The sequence below is a fragment of the Phalacrocorax aristotelis genome, chromosome 1 (genome assembly GCF_949628215.1).
Source record: "Phalacrocorax aristotelis chromosome 1, bGulAri2.1, whole genome shotgun sequence".
NCBI lineage: Eukaryota > Metazoa > Chordata > Aves > Suliformes > Phalacrocoracidae > Phalacrocorax > Phalacrocorax aristotelis.
Genome location: NC_134276.1, coordinates 19,472,518 through 19,491,582, shown reverse-complemented (window position 1 = coordinate 19,491,582; position 19,065 = coordinate 19,472,518). Strand labels below are relative to the sequence as shown.

The 19,065-nt window shown below is 41.5% G+C and overlaps 1 protein-coding gene and 1 long non-coding RNA gene across 2 annotated transcripts; both read right to left on the bottom strand.

The window, feature by feature from the left end:
• Positions 1-2,737: 2,737 nt before the first annotated feature.
• LOC142052507 (uncharacterized) lies at positions 2,738-3,532 on the bottom strand. The gene is made up of 2 exons (XR_012658862.1): positions 3,428-3,532; positions 2,738-2,872 (listed from the first exon to the last, which is right to left on the bottom strand). It is a non-coding gene; the product is annotated as an uncharacterized LOC142052507 (long non-coding RNA).
• Positions 3,533-4,098: 566 nt separating this feature from the next.
• On the bottom strand, positions 4,099-18,362 carry FDX1 (ferredoxin 1). The gene is made up of 4 exons (XM_075082702.1): positions 18,069-18,362; positions 12,000-12,124; positions 9,834-9,963; positions 4,099-5,335 (listed from the first exon to the last, which is right to left on the bottom strand). The coding sequence occupies exons 1-4, from the start codon at positions 18,230-18,232 to the stop codon at positions 5,221-5,223; spliced, it is 534 nt and encodes a 177-aa protein (XP_074938803.1). The 5' UTR covers positions 18,233-18,362; the 3' UTR covers positions 4,099-5,220.
• Positions 18,363-19,065: the final 703 nt, after the last annotated feature.

Below are 19,065 nucleotides of genomic sequence, written 5' to 3'. Positions count from 1 at the left end.
ATGTGGTTTTCCTAATTTCTGATGATAATCCAATGGCTATGATGATCATAACAACTCAATTAGGCCTGAAGAAAAAAAAAAAAAAGGTGCTGAAATCTGAAGCAGAAGCTGTCCTGCTCCAGCCATCCCCTGCTGTGCTCCCTCATGACAGTCATCAGTCCCCTGGAACTGAACCACAGCCTGAATGAGCCTTCCGGTCACTCGAAGCTACCATATGCCTTGCCTCTATGACACCATTTGTTTTCTTTTACAGCTATTTTCATCTGCTGTTATACATTCCTCTGAGATGAGACCTTCTACCTTTATCCCCAGCCAAAACCCATCGCTGGCTCCCTGGGTGGTATACGTCTGCCTCTCTCCTGGATCCAGGAGGCTGCAGCTGCATCACTGTGATCCTGCGTCAGCTTGCTCTCTCTCTTTCCCTTTCTCCCCTCCAGCCAGAGTTTTCTAGGAAGGCAGTGCCCTTCTTCCAAACCATTACCAGTAAAGTCTGTGAGTGTTCATCAGATCAAAAGCCAGGGGCTGGCTTACCTGTGTGAAGCGAGGCTGTTACTCGAGGAGGGGTTAATGAGCCACTAACCCACCTGCTCAGATGCACTTGGATGGAGTAAGAACGTCCAACTTGTCTGGATATTTATTTGATCCAAAACTGGATTAAGGAGAGCAAATTTTGATCAAAAACAGGCTGAAGGAGAAATGCCACCTACAGCCTGGCATTTCCTTCAGTGAGAACGGGACAGACCTCTCCAAACCCAGAGATTTCAGCCCATCAGCTGCCAGCGGCAGTTTGCTGGCAGAGGGAAGAAAAGCAACCTAGCCATAGCTACAACCCTGGTACAGGTACCACAGGTTTCTCTGGAAGCAGTTAGTTACTCGGCACCAGTGTCCCGTATCATTATCACTTGTCATGTGTAACACATCCTCATTCGCCTGCTGCAGCGCTGGAGAAAGCAGGAGCACAAATGTCCCACCCCGACATTGAATAGTGAAAGAAATCTGTGTTTCTTTCACAGCTATAGATACCTGAGCCAGCTCCATAGTAACCAGCTCCATCCAAAAGCTGTAGCCGATCTGGGCTCACAGGCACGGCTGTTTTAACATGCTGTGGTTTTCACTCCCACATTTTAATCCCTACTAGCACTGTGCTGCAGGGATTTACCACCTGGGGCCAGCACCAGCTGAATTTCAAACCGTATCCTGTTTTCTAGTACAGACATGCTCTAAGAGCCAGAAATGTGAGGGCGAGAGCTGCACTGTACTTAAGAAGACACAAAGTTGTACCAAGTCTGTCCCAAAGCCTTTTTAATCCTTTCTCATCTCTAGGAGATGGAAGAGATGCGCCCTACTGCCTGTTTGGGGAAGGTGGTGTGATGTGGAAGGGGTTAGGAACAAGGGGGATGATGCTGGCCTGACTGAATTAACACCACTCGTGGAAGCATGTGGGCAGTCAGACGATGCTCAAAATTACATTTCTGCTGCTGGGCTGAGGTCAAGGGAGCTCCCAAAACCGTGGAGGGGGACCCCAGAGATACTCCTCTGTGCACAACCGGGCTGTGGCTTTAGATGAAGAGTTTGCCCCAGCTGCAAATGCTAAATCACTGCTGGCCAGAAATTACTTTTACCAAGACCTTTTTGAATTTGGACTTGTTCACATAAATATCCACTTAACGTCATTAAAAAAAAAAAGGAAGAGGAGGACAGGAGATTAGAAAGTAAACATCAGGATTGCTTTTAATGGCTGCTATTTTATGTATGGACTGCACTTCTTATTCTTCTCCTGGCGGCACAAGGGGGTGAGAAAGAACACCGAGGCACCACAGCCCAAAGCAACATACAGATCTACACAGCCACCCACAGAAGAACGGCTACCCCCAGTGCAGGAAATCCCCTTTCACATCTTTTCAGACTATTTGAGGAGAAATCATTGAGTCATCGACAGCAACTGCAGGCCCTTTCCAGTATTTTCTACCCAATACCTCAGTGACTCAGCTTAAGCGCCTCTTGTCCTCCAAGATTTACTTCTTTTTCCTCTCAAGGAATAGATTTTTTTAGTCTACCCTGTCTTTGCAGAGCCCATTGTCCTCTGCAAGGGCAAAACGAAGTCAGGTTGTAGGGAATCTTCTCCACACCCAGAGCACCCCTTTCTCTGCAGCTTTTTTGGACACAGCCTTTTCAACTTGCCTCCAACCAGGACATGAACTAAGCTTGGCCATATCTGCATTACATCTTTTGGAGGCCTTCAGCCAAAAGCTGTGAACTTCTAAATCTGAAGTTTTTCTGACTGAGAAGTAACAAACTGAAGTCTGGAGGATGGAAACATCCCCTGGCAGAATGAGATGCAGTGACGTTGGCTGTGCGAGGCACCCCCTTCCTTCCTCTTCAGACATCTGAGCTGAACACTAACAAGCAGAGCACTGAAAGAGTCATGCTGATTTTCTCCTCATGTTTGAGGGGAGAGAGGCAGAAGAGACCCACTGACTCCATGTTTTGACAGAGAAAGGAAGTACCTTTAGAAATTAAGTTACCTGGAATCTTTCTTTGGACAAGGAAGTAAACAAATAGCTATTTGACTAGTTTTGATGCTTTAATTGTGTGTCATTGCACAATAATTCATACTTACACTTGAACATGCATCATTGACTCTTAAGTTCCATTTGACACCCAGAAATACGTTTAATGACTTGGAGAAAAAGGGAAGGGGGGGGGGAAATCAATGCAAACAAGGTGTGTCAGAAAGTGGTATAAAATAAGATTTATTTGCAAGTCATTTTGACAATAAGGAAACAAGTATCTCTGAGCTGTGCATTCTGGGGATTACATGTCAGTTCCTTTGCCTTCTGAGATTTCCGCTTGCATGCAATACAGGATACCTCTAGAATTCAAAATGAACTTAAGTGTTGTTTTTTGCCTCATTGTGCTAAATGATTCCTTCCACAGACACACTATAGGAGAGTCAAAGTCTTTGTAACAAGAAGCTGTCACAGGAAGTGCACAATGAAACAACCTTGGCTTAGAAAGGTGTCACGAGAGCTGTTTCACATTTAACAGTATTAGGCGCTTCAAGATTCCCACAAGGAGAAGCACCTGGTGCTGTAAGTACAAAAAAAACCCCAAACAAAAACCCACCAAAACCAAACAACCCCCCAAAGCCCCCCGCAAGAAAACCACAAAACTCAACAAACACCAACACCTACTCCCAAAACTCCCCAGCCATACTGAAGCCTCAGATTCCTTTCCTATGTAGGAACACACAGTACATCTGGTTATGACCTGAGTTCTTTCTCTTGGAAGCTAAAGAGCTGTGTCTCATGTGAAAAAACAGAAGTTCAGATATGATAATAATTATTAATAATTAACAGTAACCAATTAACTAATAATTAATAGATGAACTCAGGGCAAAGGCAATACTAAGTGAGAACTGATTTACCTTAGCGCCTGACTGTAGGAGGGTAACCTCTAGATTAGGGTTAGAGTCACAGCAGCTGAAGAGGAAGACAGTAGTATCTTCAGAACATTTCTTCAAATGATTTCCACCTTTCCCCCCAACCTCGCTTTCTCTGTCTTTCCAAAAGCCAGGAAATTTAAACTCTGAAGTCATATTTTGAATGAGATGAGATAGGAAGCACATTCTGAAAACCCCGTATGATTATGTTCTGAGCAGAGCACATTAAGCATATCTTATTTCAGGGGAAAGTCCAAAGGGAACGCCAGGAAACAAAGTAATAGCTACTCAAAGAAATCAAAAGAATCTGAAGTAGACCTGTTTTCAACACAGTTCTAGAAATATTTCTTTTTATAACAGAGGGACTTCCCCCCCCCCTTTATGAAGCTCAAAATAATCCCATTATTTGACTCTGGAAAAATAATATTTCTCCCCTCTCCCATAAATATCAAGAAAAGTTGTCTAGATGTCATTGTCACCAGTTCAAATAAGGCATTAATGAATGCATTAGATCATTCAAATGTGCACAAACATCTTTTACATATATATATAAATACACCCCAAAATACTAAAATAACCTTATCATGGTAATAACTATTACATTAATGACAATCATTTCATTCAAGTATTTAGGCAACAAAAACTTGAGAGACTAATAAAGAGCCATAGAGACATTATTTTATTTTGGTCTACTTTAGAAATAAAACAAGATCCAGCTGAAAGCTCATCATCAGTTCACATACTACCCCACCACAGGGGTGTCCCTACCACTTTGGGGGAACCTAGTAGTCCATCTTTATGGAATAAATATACTTGGTCATTTCACATCAAACATTACTGAAATGATCCTGAGAGCAAGGCCCAGAATCTAGGAATCTCTTTAAGCTGAATGCCCTAGCTAACATCAGACGGTCTCCTGAACAAGCTCAAAGCTAAAAAAGTAAGGGATAAAGATTTCAGAACAAATCCTATGTTGACAAACATTGCCCTCTTCAATCCCAACTCAGCCATCTTCAGGGAACGGCAAGAATTTACATCTACCTCCAGTGGTTATGCTCTGCCATTAGACGGCTCCAAGGCTTGACACTTCTAAGCCATGTGTATCCCCGTACTTGTGGTGTAGTCAAACATAAATACAGTTGAGGTTTGTTGACTTCTCATTTGGGCAACAGAGATGCGCTCCAGTAATTAAGCTGCAGGTGCCAACATTCTGTACCAGCCCCTAGATTTCATGGTTTCAAGAGTATTTCTGCAAGGCAAAATTTGCCACATCTCATTAAGATTCCAAAGTTTGGAAAATCCCTACCCTGAAAATCCACTATTTGCTGAGGAAGTATCATATTTACTGAGAACGTGAAGCAGCTCTGAGCATACCATCTTTAATGGCAACACTTTAAGACAACCCCATGCAGTCTTACAATTTTTGTTCTGTTACATATCCAGGTCTGAAGCCTAGAAATGCCGTGGGGTTTTTAGGAGTCCTGTAGAAGTGATCCAGTTTTCAAATGTCGTTAAAGGTTTTGGCAGAATAACATTATATGAAATCTGCAATACACTTGCCAAAGTTTAGAATCCAATGATCAGTTATAAGAAGTATTATTGCATTTTAAGCGTAAAAATATAGGAGGTTCTATAAAGAAAATTAAAATAGCATTAATCTAATATTGATAGTCATATAAAATAACTCACAATTATGTAAGTTTCCATATTTAATTAATCATTTAAAAATAAGTTATAAAAATAATTAAGCTTTTTTAAAACCCCTAAGATATTTTCTTTTAGGAGTTTTTACTCATATCTACTGATTGTCTAGCATCAGCAACAGCTTCTGGTACTCGAACAGTCATATCATCCATTGATTTCTTCAAGCAGATTTGGCAGCCTAAACGTGATCTGTAGGGAAATATGACATTGTTGTTAGTTCTGGCCAATCATATATCTAACAGCATTTACCCCTTTATGCCTCCAACATTCAGCCATCCCAAACACATTAGGATCTAGAAACAGCTACAGCTACTCTTGTGCATGGTCTTAATCAAGACCAGTAGTGAATTGCATGCATCAATGCAGAGATATAAGCCGCAATAGTAATGATTTACATTAAGTAACAGAGTTGAAGTACAATGAAAAGTTGTACACAGAGTACTTCCTACTTGCTGAGGCAACATATAACAACGGTGGCTCTTCCATTTTCAAATGGCTTGCTAATAGTGTCATTCCCTGCACTTGACTAAACTTCATCTCCCAAGGCACATTTGGCATCTCCAAAAAGATGAAGGCAATGAATCTGAATGAAAGCCTCAAAAAAAGTATAGCCTAACCCAATCCAGGGCCTGAAGACAGCCCAATGTTTTCAAACTAAACAACTCAAGATTGTGTCATTACACCAGGAAGTGAGTGAAAAGACAAGAAACATAGGAAGAAGGATAAAGTACTCATGGCACCTGAGGAGATACAATCCTTCATTTTTCTACCTATCATTCAGCATGAAAAAATCTTGTACATGAGCAAGTAAAATCAAAAGATTTAATACCACCACAAAATTCTGCAGACACAAGCCACTTTTATTGCTAGGGTATCTTTAATTCAATGTCCATGACTTGGTACTTAAGTCTGGAATACATAAACGTCAGCAAGGATGGGCAATGTTTTGTAGCACCAGCTGAATAATTTAGTCAGTATAAGAACGTAGCCAGAGACATTATAAAAAATGGTACTACATTAATATCTATATAGAACTCTTCCAAGCATGTAGTAACCAACTGTTCTTAAGGCTCTCAAAGCAGTACTATACCCAAAAGTAATACTTCTATGTAAATGACTATACATCAACTTCAAATTACTGGAATGTACGTATAAATACATACATCACCAGAAAATTTCATCTCCTGAATATGCATCCATCAGAATAGATTTCAAAATGAAATCTATTAGAGAGATGCGATTTCTAATATTTATATGTAGCATTGACTGTAAGGCTCAATTTGATTGAAGTGTATGATTTAACTAAAGACCAATGCTAATTGCCTATGTACTCTGCAGTGCGGCAATTCACGTGAAAGGTAAAATAACACTGCCCTTTGTTTTGTACACAGCAGTACAAAAGAAAACCTAGGCAGCACTAAATAACACTGTGAGAAACAGACTACCTTCTCCTATTCAAATTCTTCCACAGCATTTACAATTTTATTGATATTTAACCAGGTTCCCCACCACTCCTTAAAGATGAAGAAGCTTGGACCCCAAAATAGATTTAGTCAATCCCTGCACAAAAGCCATTCTACCTTTAAGCACTTCTGTAGGCCTTCCCTTTATTTCCTCTCATTCTACTACTTTAAAATAAGAAAAAAGACAAAGCAGGAAGACAGAGTTGCACAAGTATAAAGATATGGTGAATCCCAATTTTGTCATATAATGGTATTTTCTGGTTTTCTGCTTGTTCCTACCTAATATTGCCAATGTTCTGTTTACCATTTTGAGGTTGAATTTTTTTTTTTGGGGGTTGGGTTCTGTGGGTTCTTTTTTTTTGGGGGGGGGGGGGGGGGGAAGCCAGGGGGCGCGGGTTGGGTTTTGTTTGTTTAAACACTAAACCTTAAGCTGACATTCCTGGAAGGACACTAGCTAGCTGACAGACTATTTCAAGCATGCAAAATTACCACTGTTCTACTCACCTCTCCATATGCATTTATCTGCACCTTTTAACACCAAACTTCACTTCCTGTCACTCAATGGCACAAGATCCTCGCACATGTCTTCGCTGACAGTTTTTTATTTTACCACACTGAGCAACACAGCACTACACACAAACCTTACTCCTCATTCTCTTTTACCAAGTCTTTCACAAATGCTCCATACGTAAAACCTAGCACACCGATCACTTGTAGATCACATACTCTTAACAGACAGCCAAACACTTCTACATTGTTAAAAGACAGAATTTTTTGTTTGTGGGGGTATTTTTTGGGGGTTGTTTTTTTTTTTTTTAACCAATTACTTGTCCTTTACAGGGCCTTTGCTCTTATTCCATTGCAACTCAAAACTTAGTAAAGGATTTCTGGACCTAAGTAAACTATATGAACTGTAAGATCATTCTTCATGCTCAGTGACTCACTGAAGAACTCCCATATCTGTTACTTCCCTCTACAAAAGCTCTGTTGAATTCTTTCCTTACCATTATTTAGCAGAAACTATAAAAAAAAAGCAACAGCCCATACACACACGACTAATGTGTCCAGTATGGAATCAAACTCACTGTTCTCCAGTTCCAAGATCTCATTTTAAATGTTGGGTTGCTACCTTCCATTCCTTTGATGTGTAAGCAGTTTTAAACCAACTAATTAAGCCTTACAGAAGATAGTTCAGAAAAGTCATATTGAATTCCTGTGGAACTCCTGGGTGAATGCTACCTGGTCATCACCGTTTGTATCTACTCATTTTTCTTACTTGCTGTAATACTACTTCTGTGGACACACCAGTTTGAGACAGGTACCCCAGGAAGCCCTCTGCAAAGAAACCTTCCAGTGCATGGACATCCTTAACACCTTCAGAGACAACAATGCAAAAGAAACTTTGCTTTTATGTTATCTTTTTATATATTAAGTGCACCGTCTACATCACCTATTGGCTCTTCAGGCAGACAAGTTTCCTGCTTCTGTTAGGTTAGCAACAAAAATATTTTTTTACTTTTTAGCAAGCTATTTCTCAGCTTATTTTTTTTCTTCAGTATTCTTTTTAAACATTTAATTTGCCAGGGTTTGTGTGCCCCCCATCTTACTACTTTTAACAATCTCTACTGTTCTGCAGTTATTCAAAACAATTTTGTTTCAACCTTTCTGATTAATCCCTCATTTTAAAAAACCTTCATGGCAGTTGCTAGCTGACACTTTCCCAAATCCAGAGTCACTGACAAGAAAAAGCTTTTATACTTATGACAGAGCATAGTAGTACATCTCCATCACACAAGTTTATATCAGCACTGAAGACCAGGTAATTGGCTTGGCCCAGAACCTAAAAATTCATAGGAGGATTTTAGTAGACTGTAAGAGTGAAGTAAATTCACACTTAGTAGCCTTACAATTATTTTCAAGATTGCAAATGTTTTTTGGGAGACAGGAAAAGGGTAAAACAAAAGAAGCTGAAACAAGTTTCTCATAGCTCCACTTCTTTGTCTTTATAACCTTCCAGAAAAGTTAAGATTTAGCTGAAGTGAGAAAAAGCGTACCCTCACGTGGAAATGGTTAGTGCCGGATTCCCATTACTGGTATAAGGAGAAAAGTTAATTCAGAATACTCCTTTGTAGGGACAAAAAAAAAAAACAAAAACCAACCACCCTATGCTATACAGGTCAGGTATAAAGCCCTCTGACACCACTGGAAAGAGTCTCAAAAACTTCAACAAGCAGTTCCATTGAACCATGAAGGAAAGGGCTTATGAAACCTTGTGAGGCATAGCTGCCTGCTGTTGATGTGGGTATGTTCTATGACACAGGCTCTGCATACACCAGCAGGTAGTGCAGCCCACTAAGAATGGGTCTGTGATGAGGATGTGACACCCTAATGACAAGGCATGTGATGGTGGGGGAGATGTAGAACAGAGGGTTACTTTAGACTACCACTAGTCTAATGCTATGCACTGAAATAGCCATTAGCAATTAAAGCACACTTCGGGATTAGTTTCACCCAAAGAGACTCTGGCTTGCGTGCTCCAAGAGCACTGACATGAGTCAAAGCATGAGAAGTGGGAACACTGCCATGTGGGACACTGTTTATGCTAGAGAAGGCTCGGGAGGGGGGTCTTATCAATGTACATAAATACCAGAGAGGTTGTGGAGTCTCCATCCTTGGAGATATTCAAAAGCTCTCTGGACATGTTCCTGGGCATCCTAGGTGGCCCTGCTTGAGCAGGGGGTTGGACCAGATAACCTCAAGAGGTCCTCTCCAACCTCAATCCTTCTGTGATTTTGTGAAAAGAAGATCTGACCAAAACTAAAATACTAATGTAAACTTATTCATAAAATACATCAACTAGCTACAGACCAATGGAGACAGAAAACAGAAGGGAAGGGCAACAAGAACAAGAGAATTCACACATGTGACAGCAGTGGCAAAGTTTTTGTTGAAAGAACTGGGTTTTTGGTCATACTTCAGTATCTGACACTTCTGCATCAGACACCTCTCAAGAGCGAGTACTGGCAAGCACCACTCTTCAGTTTACAAAAACAGTACTGACATTTTTAATATTAATTCAGATAAAGAATATTTAAACTTAGCAGTCCCATTTGTGTAACAGAACCCAGCTATTCATTAAAAGCTGATTAAGGCACTCTAACTGGACTGCTCCATCTGCAAATCCTTTTCATTCTTAGATGTAGTGAAGTGTTATGTTGCCTTACGTTTCTGTGAGGCCATATGCCAGGTCCAGCATGTCCATCTCTTCATCAGTAATTGCATCTAGTTTCTCAAATATGTGGTCTTCAAAGATTAAATGACAAGTTGAACAGGCTAGCGTTCCTTCACATGCACCTAAAGAAAAAAAAGTCCAGATAACAGAAAATTCAAGTTTCAAATTACACCAGAATTACAGCAGAATTCCAGAAGAAATCCTTCATATATAAGTGTTTGTGTCATACATCTGTTGATTAGTAAAATTAATGTTTCATATATTCCCACATTCATATATCTACTCCGCATTCAACTGCCAACAGTATTTCTACAGTTCCTACAACATTAAGATTTACTTGAATGCTGTAGTTAAACACTTTTTTTTTAACTATGAAAAGAAACAGTGGGATTCATCATCAGATCACAAGAACCACGCACAAAGCGCTGTGCTGTTAGCATGTAGTAACAGTATCAACAGCATATATTCAAAGTGAGCATGACACTGTAATAGAAGTCTTGATTTTAAAAATATATTACATCTTCAAATACATACAACAAATTCGACATTATTAGGTACTTCATTTAAACTCTACTTTTTCACATGCATTCGTATGAGCAGCTTAAGCATTTTAATACTGGGGGAGGGGGGGGAGGGAGAAAAAACACCAACCAGTCTATCTGAACAGTGGAAGGTCTTTCTGCAACTTAAAGCTAGCAGTAGCAAACAAATTTAAGTGCAGCTGAATCATTCAGTTTCGTCTTTACACAGATATTTCTATTACTATTACTGCACATGGGATGCCCCCTAGTGACAGAAGTAAATGGGTATGATTTACATTTTTCATTTTTCCCTCATTACTTTTTTCCTAAACACAGAACATACATTTTTACATTATTTATACTGCATTATTTCTCTGCCCTAGTATGATGCTTTATTAGCAAAAGGTTATTGAAATGGGACTAGCGCATATTATAATTAAAGATTGTTACAGTACCTCCAATTTTTAGTTTGTCTTCTGTTTGACAGCATTATTTTTTTTCCACTTTACCACAATGCTTTGACATGGCAGATATTTACCCAAACAGAGAGAATATTTACTGTAGAACACAAGCAGACTAGCCATCAGTCTATATGACACATTTATTGATACATAAAGCTAGTTATCCCAACGCATTACAGATTTTAAAGAGACAGTTTTTCTTCCCCAAATGTATGCAAATGTAGTCATAAGAGTTCTCTCAGACAAGGATTTTATTACTAGCAATGAAGTTTATTTGCCCTTAAATAAAACACACCTCCAATTTCCAACCGTGCTACCTACTGCTAGCTATGTAGCCTACTTTTTTTCTTCCTCTAATCACTCCATGCTATGCATTCGCTCATGCAAACTGTAATTCCGCTTCCTGCTTTAGTTTGTACTATTAATTCTTAAGCTTGTGTTCATGTAAATACCTGTCCTGAGGTATTTGCCACTACCAAATAACACTGCTTTGCATGGGCATAATCCTACAATTTCAATGGAACTAACTATGGAAAGCACAAAAATTTGAAGGTGTTATGACTTCCCCCAATTTTGATTTTAAACAGAACTTGTACCAAGTTAGAATTTCACTAGGGCATTGGTCTCTTTTACCCCAGTCCTTTATTAAGGATTAAACTTCTTGCTCTTCACTGCTAACTGACATGGTTTTGGTATGTTTCTTTCACTTAGCACTCAAGTAATATAGCAATTTGTGGTACAAAATGCCTGGCAATAAATTGAGACAGTATAACAATATGGCAACAGTAACCAGACACTGTTAGAAAAACACCAGTTTTGCATTGCCTCCAGAACCTTTCAGCTCAGAAGGGTCTGCAGGTGGCGTCTTTCAAATTCCACCTTGACAGCACTCTGTCCACATTCCCCTCCTTTAACATTTAAGCAAGGCTCACCCCAAATATATTTTTAGACCTTAACCCAAAGCATGGACCTGCAGGGAAAAATTGAGAGAAAATCCAAATTAAAAGCAGATAGCTTTATAAATAAATTAATAAATAAATATTCATTTACAGTTGGACTCAATGATCTTAAGGGTCCTTTCCAACCAAAATGATTCTATGATTCTATAAATATAATGAATATACTGTCAATAGAACATAATTTCTAGTCACTGTATACAGTATTCAGTCTACTTACCAAAACCATCTATATCTAGATTATTATCAACAACAACATCCAGCAGTGAATCCCCAGGTTTTCCTTTGGCTGTTAGTTTGTCACCATCACGATTTATGAAATGAACAGTTATTTTATCTTCTGAGCTGAAAAATAGAAGTATATAAAGGAATTAAAGAAAGAATTCTAGAATTTTAAAACTGATTGAATACTAAACCACCAGTAATCACTATCAACTCTAAGAGGACAGAAACCTACATTATTGACTTTTAAGAAGCTGTAACAGGTACAGGCATTTACTGCTGTACATTGAACAAAGGCCATGAAAAATAAGGAAAAAGAGCACTTGGTTTGTGTTTTGTCACTAGAAGCTATATAGGATTGTGACATTTTGCCTTTCATTGAAGACAGTCAGAGCTATTTTATTTTAGGCACAATATTTGTATTTTTACCAAATAAAAGAGCTTATTTTAAATGCTTCTCCACTCCTTTCTGTGGAGTCTTCCTTTGGATTTATAAAATTTTAATTCTTGACATCACTGTCATTTAGGACAAATACAAAAATGTTCTCATTTCTGTTTAGAGTTTAAGGCATTTTACTTTATTATTTCCAAAATTTAATTATCCTCTCCTCCCAAGAAAAAAATACTCTAAAAGCATTCTGCTTTTTTAAGCACCGTTTATCTTAGTATTTCACTTTGTAAATACTAATTCCAGTGAAGTTCAAAGTTTTGACATTGGCTTCAAAGAGAGGTTTACTATTTTCCTGTTTTGCTTTTCAGACAATTATGTTTATTTAAGAAAAATTTCTCTTTCAGTCTGCACAAAAATTTCTTGAGACTAATGCTTTTAATATAACAATGCAGTCATTGGTCCCAGCCAGCATGGATTCATGAGGGGAAAGTCCTGCCTAATAAACTTGATTTCCTTCTATGACAAGGTTACCCACCTAGCTGACCATAGAAAGCCAGTCAATGTGATCTTTTAGATTTCAGTAAAGTTTTTGATAGTGTCTCTCACAGTATCCTCCTGGACAAAATGTCCAGCATACAGCTGGATAAACACATAATGCAATGCGTGAGCAATTGGCTGATGGGTCAGGCTCAAAGGGTTAGAGTAAATGAGGCTACTTCAGGCTGGCGGCTGGTCACTAGTGGAGTTCCACAGGGATCCATCTTGGGGCCAGTACCCTTTAATCTCTTTGTTAATGACTTGGATGCAAACTAATTAAGTTTGCTGATGACACAAAACAGGGAGTAGCTGGACAGGCTGGAGAGCTGGGCAATCACCAACCATATGAAGTTTAACAAGGTCAGATTTTACACCTGGGGCACGGCAACCCTGGATGTACATACAGACTGGGGAACAAGAGGCTGGAGAGCAGCTCTGCAGAGACAGACCTGGGGGTTCTGGTCGATGGCAAGTGAACATGAGCCAACAGAGTGCCCTGGCAGCCAAGAGGGCCAGCTGTGCCCTGGGGTGCATCAAGCACTGCATTGCAGCCAGTCGAGGGAGGGGATTGTCCCGCTCTACTCTGCACTGGTGCAGCCTCACCTCGAGTGCTGTGTGTAGTTTTGGGTCCCACAGTACATTAAGGATATAAAGCTACTAGAGAGTGTCCAGAGAAGGGCCATGAAGTTGGTGAAAAGTTTAGAGGAGAAACTGTACAAGGCACGGCTAAAGTCACTTGATTTGTTCAGCCTGGAGAAGAGGAGACTGAGGGCAGACCTCATCGTGGTCTACAGCTTCCTCACAAGGGGAGGAGGAGGGGCAGGCGCTGATCTCTTCTATCTGGTGACCAATGACAGGACCCGAGGGAAGAGCAGGAAGATGTGCCCAGGGAGGTAGTCATGGTGCCAAGCCTGATGGTATTCAAGCAGCACTTGGACAATGCCCTCAGAGACATGGTGTAAATTTGGGCTTGTCCTGTGCAGGAACAGGAGTTGGACTTGATCCTTTTGGGTCCCTTCCAACTCAGCACATTCTGGGCTTCTATGATTAAAAAATAAAAAATAGGGGTACATAATAATTCCTTATTATGTAACTTCACATTCAAATTAAATGAAAGCTTAAAATACTAACAACTAAAATACAGCTTGTTTGTTTTTAAACTATATTATTTACTATAGAAAGTGAGTAAAAGAAGAAAAACCTATTGGATAGGCAAAGAAACCTGCCATTAAATGAGATACAAATAAAACAACTGAAAGCTAATGCAAGAAATCCGATGTTTCAATGTGCAATCTGTGTTTAAGGACAGCATGCTTAATATTACCTTTAATCTTTTTAGTAATTTGGTCTTTGAGTGATCTGTCAGATGGAAAGCATACAAGCTTGAAAAAGCAAGTCACTCTCATGACAACTCTAACCTGCAGAGCTGAATATTTAAGTAAATTTTGAAAGTGGCCATACTGAAACACCAGTAAACAGCTTACTCCTGGAACTGGCTACAAAAGAGAGTGTTTTTAGCGACCTGAGTCCTAGCTTGTTTTGAAAAACAACACATGTTTGTTGCTGTAGACTTAACATACTCACCACAACTGTAAGCTCAGTTGGCAGCAGTACACACCATGATTCATTATGATGCCATGTTCAATTCTTGTCATATCATCCCTAAGCCCATTCCCCAGAAGGCAGCCACAAGCTACTATAAACTATAAATTCATTCCAAATTTATAATCGATAACAAAGGATTGACCCTGCTGATCTGCAGAATGCAACTGAAGCATGCACTATAATAAAATTCAGAAATCTTAAGGATCGAGCTTTACAAAATGCAATTAACATTGCACAGTCACCTGTGATATCAAAGGGCCACCTCCAACAAACCGTTCTGTGGAGGTTTAAGTTATCACTCAGCTCTTCTTTTTGCTCCTTTGCTGTGTTAACACCTCCCACAGGACAACCAAGGAAACAAGCACCCACTTCTTAGATATGCAAGTAAAAAATTCACCATCTTCACTGGACATTTAAGACTGATGGGTTTAGATTGCATCTGGAAAGGTATAGATTCACATTCTAACAGCCAAAGTAAACCACTGACAGTGCGATTTTAAACTGCTTCAAAAATCCCTTCTAGAGCTCACCAAAATACACTCTCATTTACTGAAATATTTCTGTCAACACGACAAGCCCAACCTGACAAGAAACACAATGCAAGATGTACTTGTATTTATGAGCATCCTCTGCCCAAGGTATAGACATGACAAGTATTAAGTATTTGTTCAATATCCAAAACATACCCTCTCCTGTATTACAGGACAAGGCAATCACAATCAATGCAGACCAAACAGCAAGATGTCTGTCCATCCATTAGGTCACTGGAACCTTTGTAAAAGGCAAGCCATCTCCATCCCAGTTTTCAAAACACACCTGCAGCTGCCTTCACCTATGATTACACTTTAATCTGGCAAAAGAAAAAGGGTCCTGGCCTCCCTCCTTTGTTCCTTTTATCTCCAACGCTCGCACTGTTATGGAGTAAACTGGGTCTGGAAACAAAACTGGCTGAAACCCAACCTTTGCAGGTCAGTGGCCATGGGAATGTCAGAACCAGTACACACTCAGGTCTGCCCATTATGTGACATTTACATCAGTTTAAAACAATTGCACTACTGCAACTTTATGATGCAATAATACAACCTAAGCTTCATGTTCAGCTTAAGCCAATCTCTTTCCAATATAAACATGTGGGTTTGGGTGATCCCCACTCCAAATCGTCCTGCCATCATCTGTATACCGCTATTACCGCAAGTCAAATCATTTTGCTCATCATAAAAACAAAGTAGCCCCAGCTGAACCCGCAAGCAAAACTGACAGAAGCACCACTGTCCACAGCAAAATGAGGAAACAGGAGTTGGATCTTCTTTTTGGTAGCAACAATCCTGACAGCTACATCTCCCACCTTAAAAGAAGTATTCTTTTGAAACTTCAGCTATTACTTCCAAGTAAGAATCACCTTACATTCCTCCAAACAAAACATAAAGGTAACAACTGTATCCTGGTGTTGCACGTGGCTACACCATGTTGGGAGACCAACTCTGTTACTTTCAGATCCTTTATTAAACAGTAAATCTTACAGCTTAACCTAATTACCTTGAAGTGTTTCATGAATCAAACTATTGTAGAGGCTCAATTAAAATACGGAAGTTATAAATCTGAACTAGTCTTTTAAACATGTAATTATGTTGTGCACCAAAAATTTGTACAGCTACCTAAACGGATATAAAAGAATTCTGAGACAACTACTGTTCAGTATGAAATGAAAAGAGAGGATAGCGGATTAAAATGGAGCAAGAAAAAGAATGAAATGGAAATTAAACATAACACTGAAGCCCTTGGAAACACCTACTCTCAAGAATCACCTCAGCTGATGATTTATATGACTAGGTCTTCAACCTCTAGACACAAAACTAGCTAATTTTACATACACAAACAACAATGTATCTTTTGACTGACTGACTATATAAAGTTCAGGAACCTGTCTCAAGACAATATGACATCCAGAAATGGTAGGACTAGAGAACATAATTGAGCATAAGTGGAGAAAACACTAATATATGAATGAAACAAGGATTTTCTTTTTCTCCCAGCCCACTTGGCCAGGCTATGACATGTATTGTATAAACAATATATTTGAAATATTCACTTGTGTGAGCTTTTTTGCTGGTATGCTTGCACAATGAATGTGAATAAATTCCAACCTATATTCAGTCTGCTTGTGAAAGACCTAGGGGATTACAGGTCTTACATTACTATTAGGTAAGGAGATGTTTTCCCTTTTCAATATTATTTTTCCTCCCATTTTTACCCTGTTAAATAATTTTTAAGACCTTTTAAAAATTTGAGAATACTTTACAATAACCTTTTGATTTTTTTAATGAAAAACTGCTAATCAGGGACCTCAAAATAACTGATGGTCGGGGCACTCACTCAGTGAAGACTTATTTTTAAGACACTCAGCATGCTCACTCAGAGGAGAGATCTTAACCACCAACTTAATTCCCTCATATGGGAGTCCTAGACTAAAAAGCTGGTTTGTCTTTTTGTATCAAAAGTATCTCATGGAACAAAGTAAAAGAGCACCTACAGGACAGTTTAGAAGCAAACTTCTGAAACAGCTTTGGTGGCAAGGGCACTACCCAACCCTCTGGAAATGGGCTACGCTACACCACTGACGCTGGACAGCTGATTGCAGGTCCTTTTCTAAGTCAAAGGAACTTCTCTGGCACCCAAGTAAATTAGGCTTTTAAAACATCTGTATCTTAAATACTGACAGTTATTTGTAGTATCTGACCTATCTTTGAATATAGAAGCTACAAGCCAGAAGGCTGTGCATAAGCACGGTCTTTGACTACCTGTACTAAGTTGCAAACCTATAGTCATGGGCTGTGGAATATTAAATGTCTACAGGTGTAATGCATTTTGAAACACCTACTCATGCATACTGGTGAGGAGAGGTGGGGTTCTGCACACTTAGATGCATGAGTGCTCTTCAGTAAAGAAAAACTACACTAAAGGGAGAAGAGATCTCCGGTATCGGGCTCACACTGATGCACTGTACTGCTACCACAAGCCTAGTCAGGCTTTCACAAAACAAAAAAGGGGGGGCAAGCACCGCGCTGCATGAAAACGCAACACTGACGAGGTCACAACCTTTTAGAAAACTAGCTTAAGCATTAGGAACCCTAGTTTAGCCTTGCGTAACGTTACAAGCTCTGTCAACGGGGTTGCAGATCACATAGGCTTAACCACGCCGCCGGGTCCCCCCTCTGCAGCCCTCCAGGGCGCTTCGCTGCCACCGCCACGGCCGCCGCGGGCAGGACGGTGAGAGCCGGGGCGAAGCGCGGCCGTGACGGGGCCGAGGGGAGGGCCGGGACCTGCCCCCGGCGGGCCGGGCCGGAACAACGGGGCACCGCCGCGACCGACCGGGGAAGGTCACGCAGCGCCAGCCCGGCCCGGCCGCCCCTGCCCTCAGCGCCGAGGCCCAAGCAGCGGCCCGGAAAGGCTCGGCGCGGTCGCGGCGGGCAGGCGGCCGCCACCGCCGCCGCCGTGAGGAGTCTGCCCGGCCCCTCACGGCTCCGACCCTCTTACCTGAGCACTGCCCGGGCAGATAGGCTGAACAGCCGGGCTGCCCTCACGGCAGCGGCGGCGCTGCAGCAGCCCGGCCTCGTTCCGGCTGCTGGCGAGGCAGAGAAGAGCAATCGGCGGACGGAAGCGGCGGCCCGCAGGAGCCGGGCCGGCCCCGCGGCGGCCATGGCGACGGCGGCAGGAGGGAGCGCGGGGCCTCTGCGCCGGGGGAGGGGCCAGGGCGAAGTCCCGCCGCTAGTGCAAGCTGCAGCGATTCTCGTAGCCGTCTACGCAGCGCGCTTCCCGCCCCCTTTTCGCGGCGGCGCGACGGGAAGAGCGGAGTTACGCAAACTGCGCAGCGATGCGCTGTGGGAAGGGGCTCGGCCTTACGGAAAAGGCGGAAGACGTTGCCCGTCGCTGGCTTCCCGTCAGCTTCCTTCTTGTTCCCTCAGGGCACGCTGTGGGCAGGTGCAAGCTCTCTGTATCCCAAATCCAAGCCCTAGGCCTAGTCCTCCCGGGAAGGTGGTCCCGTGGAGCGCGACATATCCTGGCCCGCTCCTCGGTTGGGTCTGTGACAGGTTTCTTGTTGCGGCTGGGCCAAGGCAAGGGTTCAGTGCTGCCTGGGCCTCGACGGGGTCCCTGATACATGCTGTGGAGCTGGTACCCGAGGAGCTGTCAGTACATCCCAAATGTCCTTCTGGGAGGCCTGACCTGTGAGGGACTGGGCTTCTTGGCTCCTGGGAGGGCAAGAAGCGCAGTCCCAGGGAAGCAGAGCTGGCAGCTCTGGCGTCTTGGCGCTCCGCCTGGCTGTCCAGGCAGGACCACTGAGAAATTCCCAGTTCCTCAGTACTATGTCTTATGACAAGATCAACTTCTAAAACTCAGGCATCAGCAAAGGGACAGCAATGGTATCAGGTTTTAGCAGGAGGTGAGCATTCATGGCGAATGGATCAAATATCAGAATGTGCAACAGCAAATTTTGAGATTTCCTGGGAAATTACAGACTGCAGATGTAGACTTT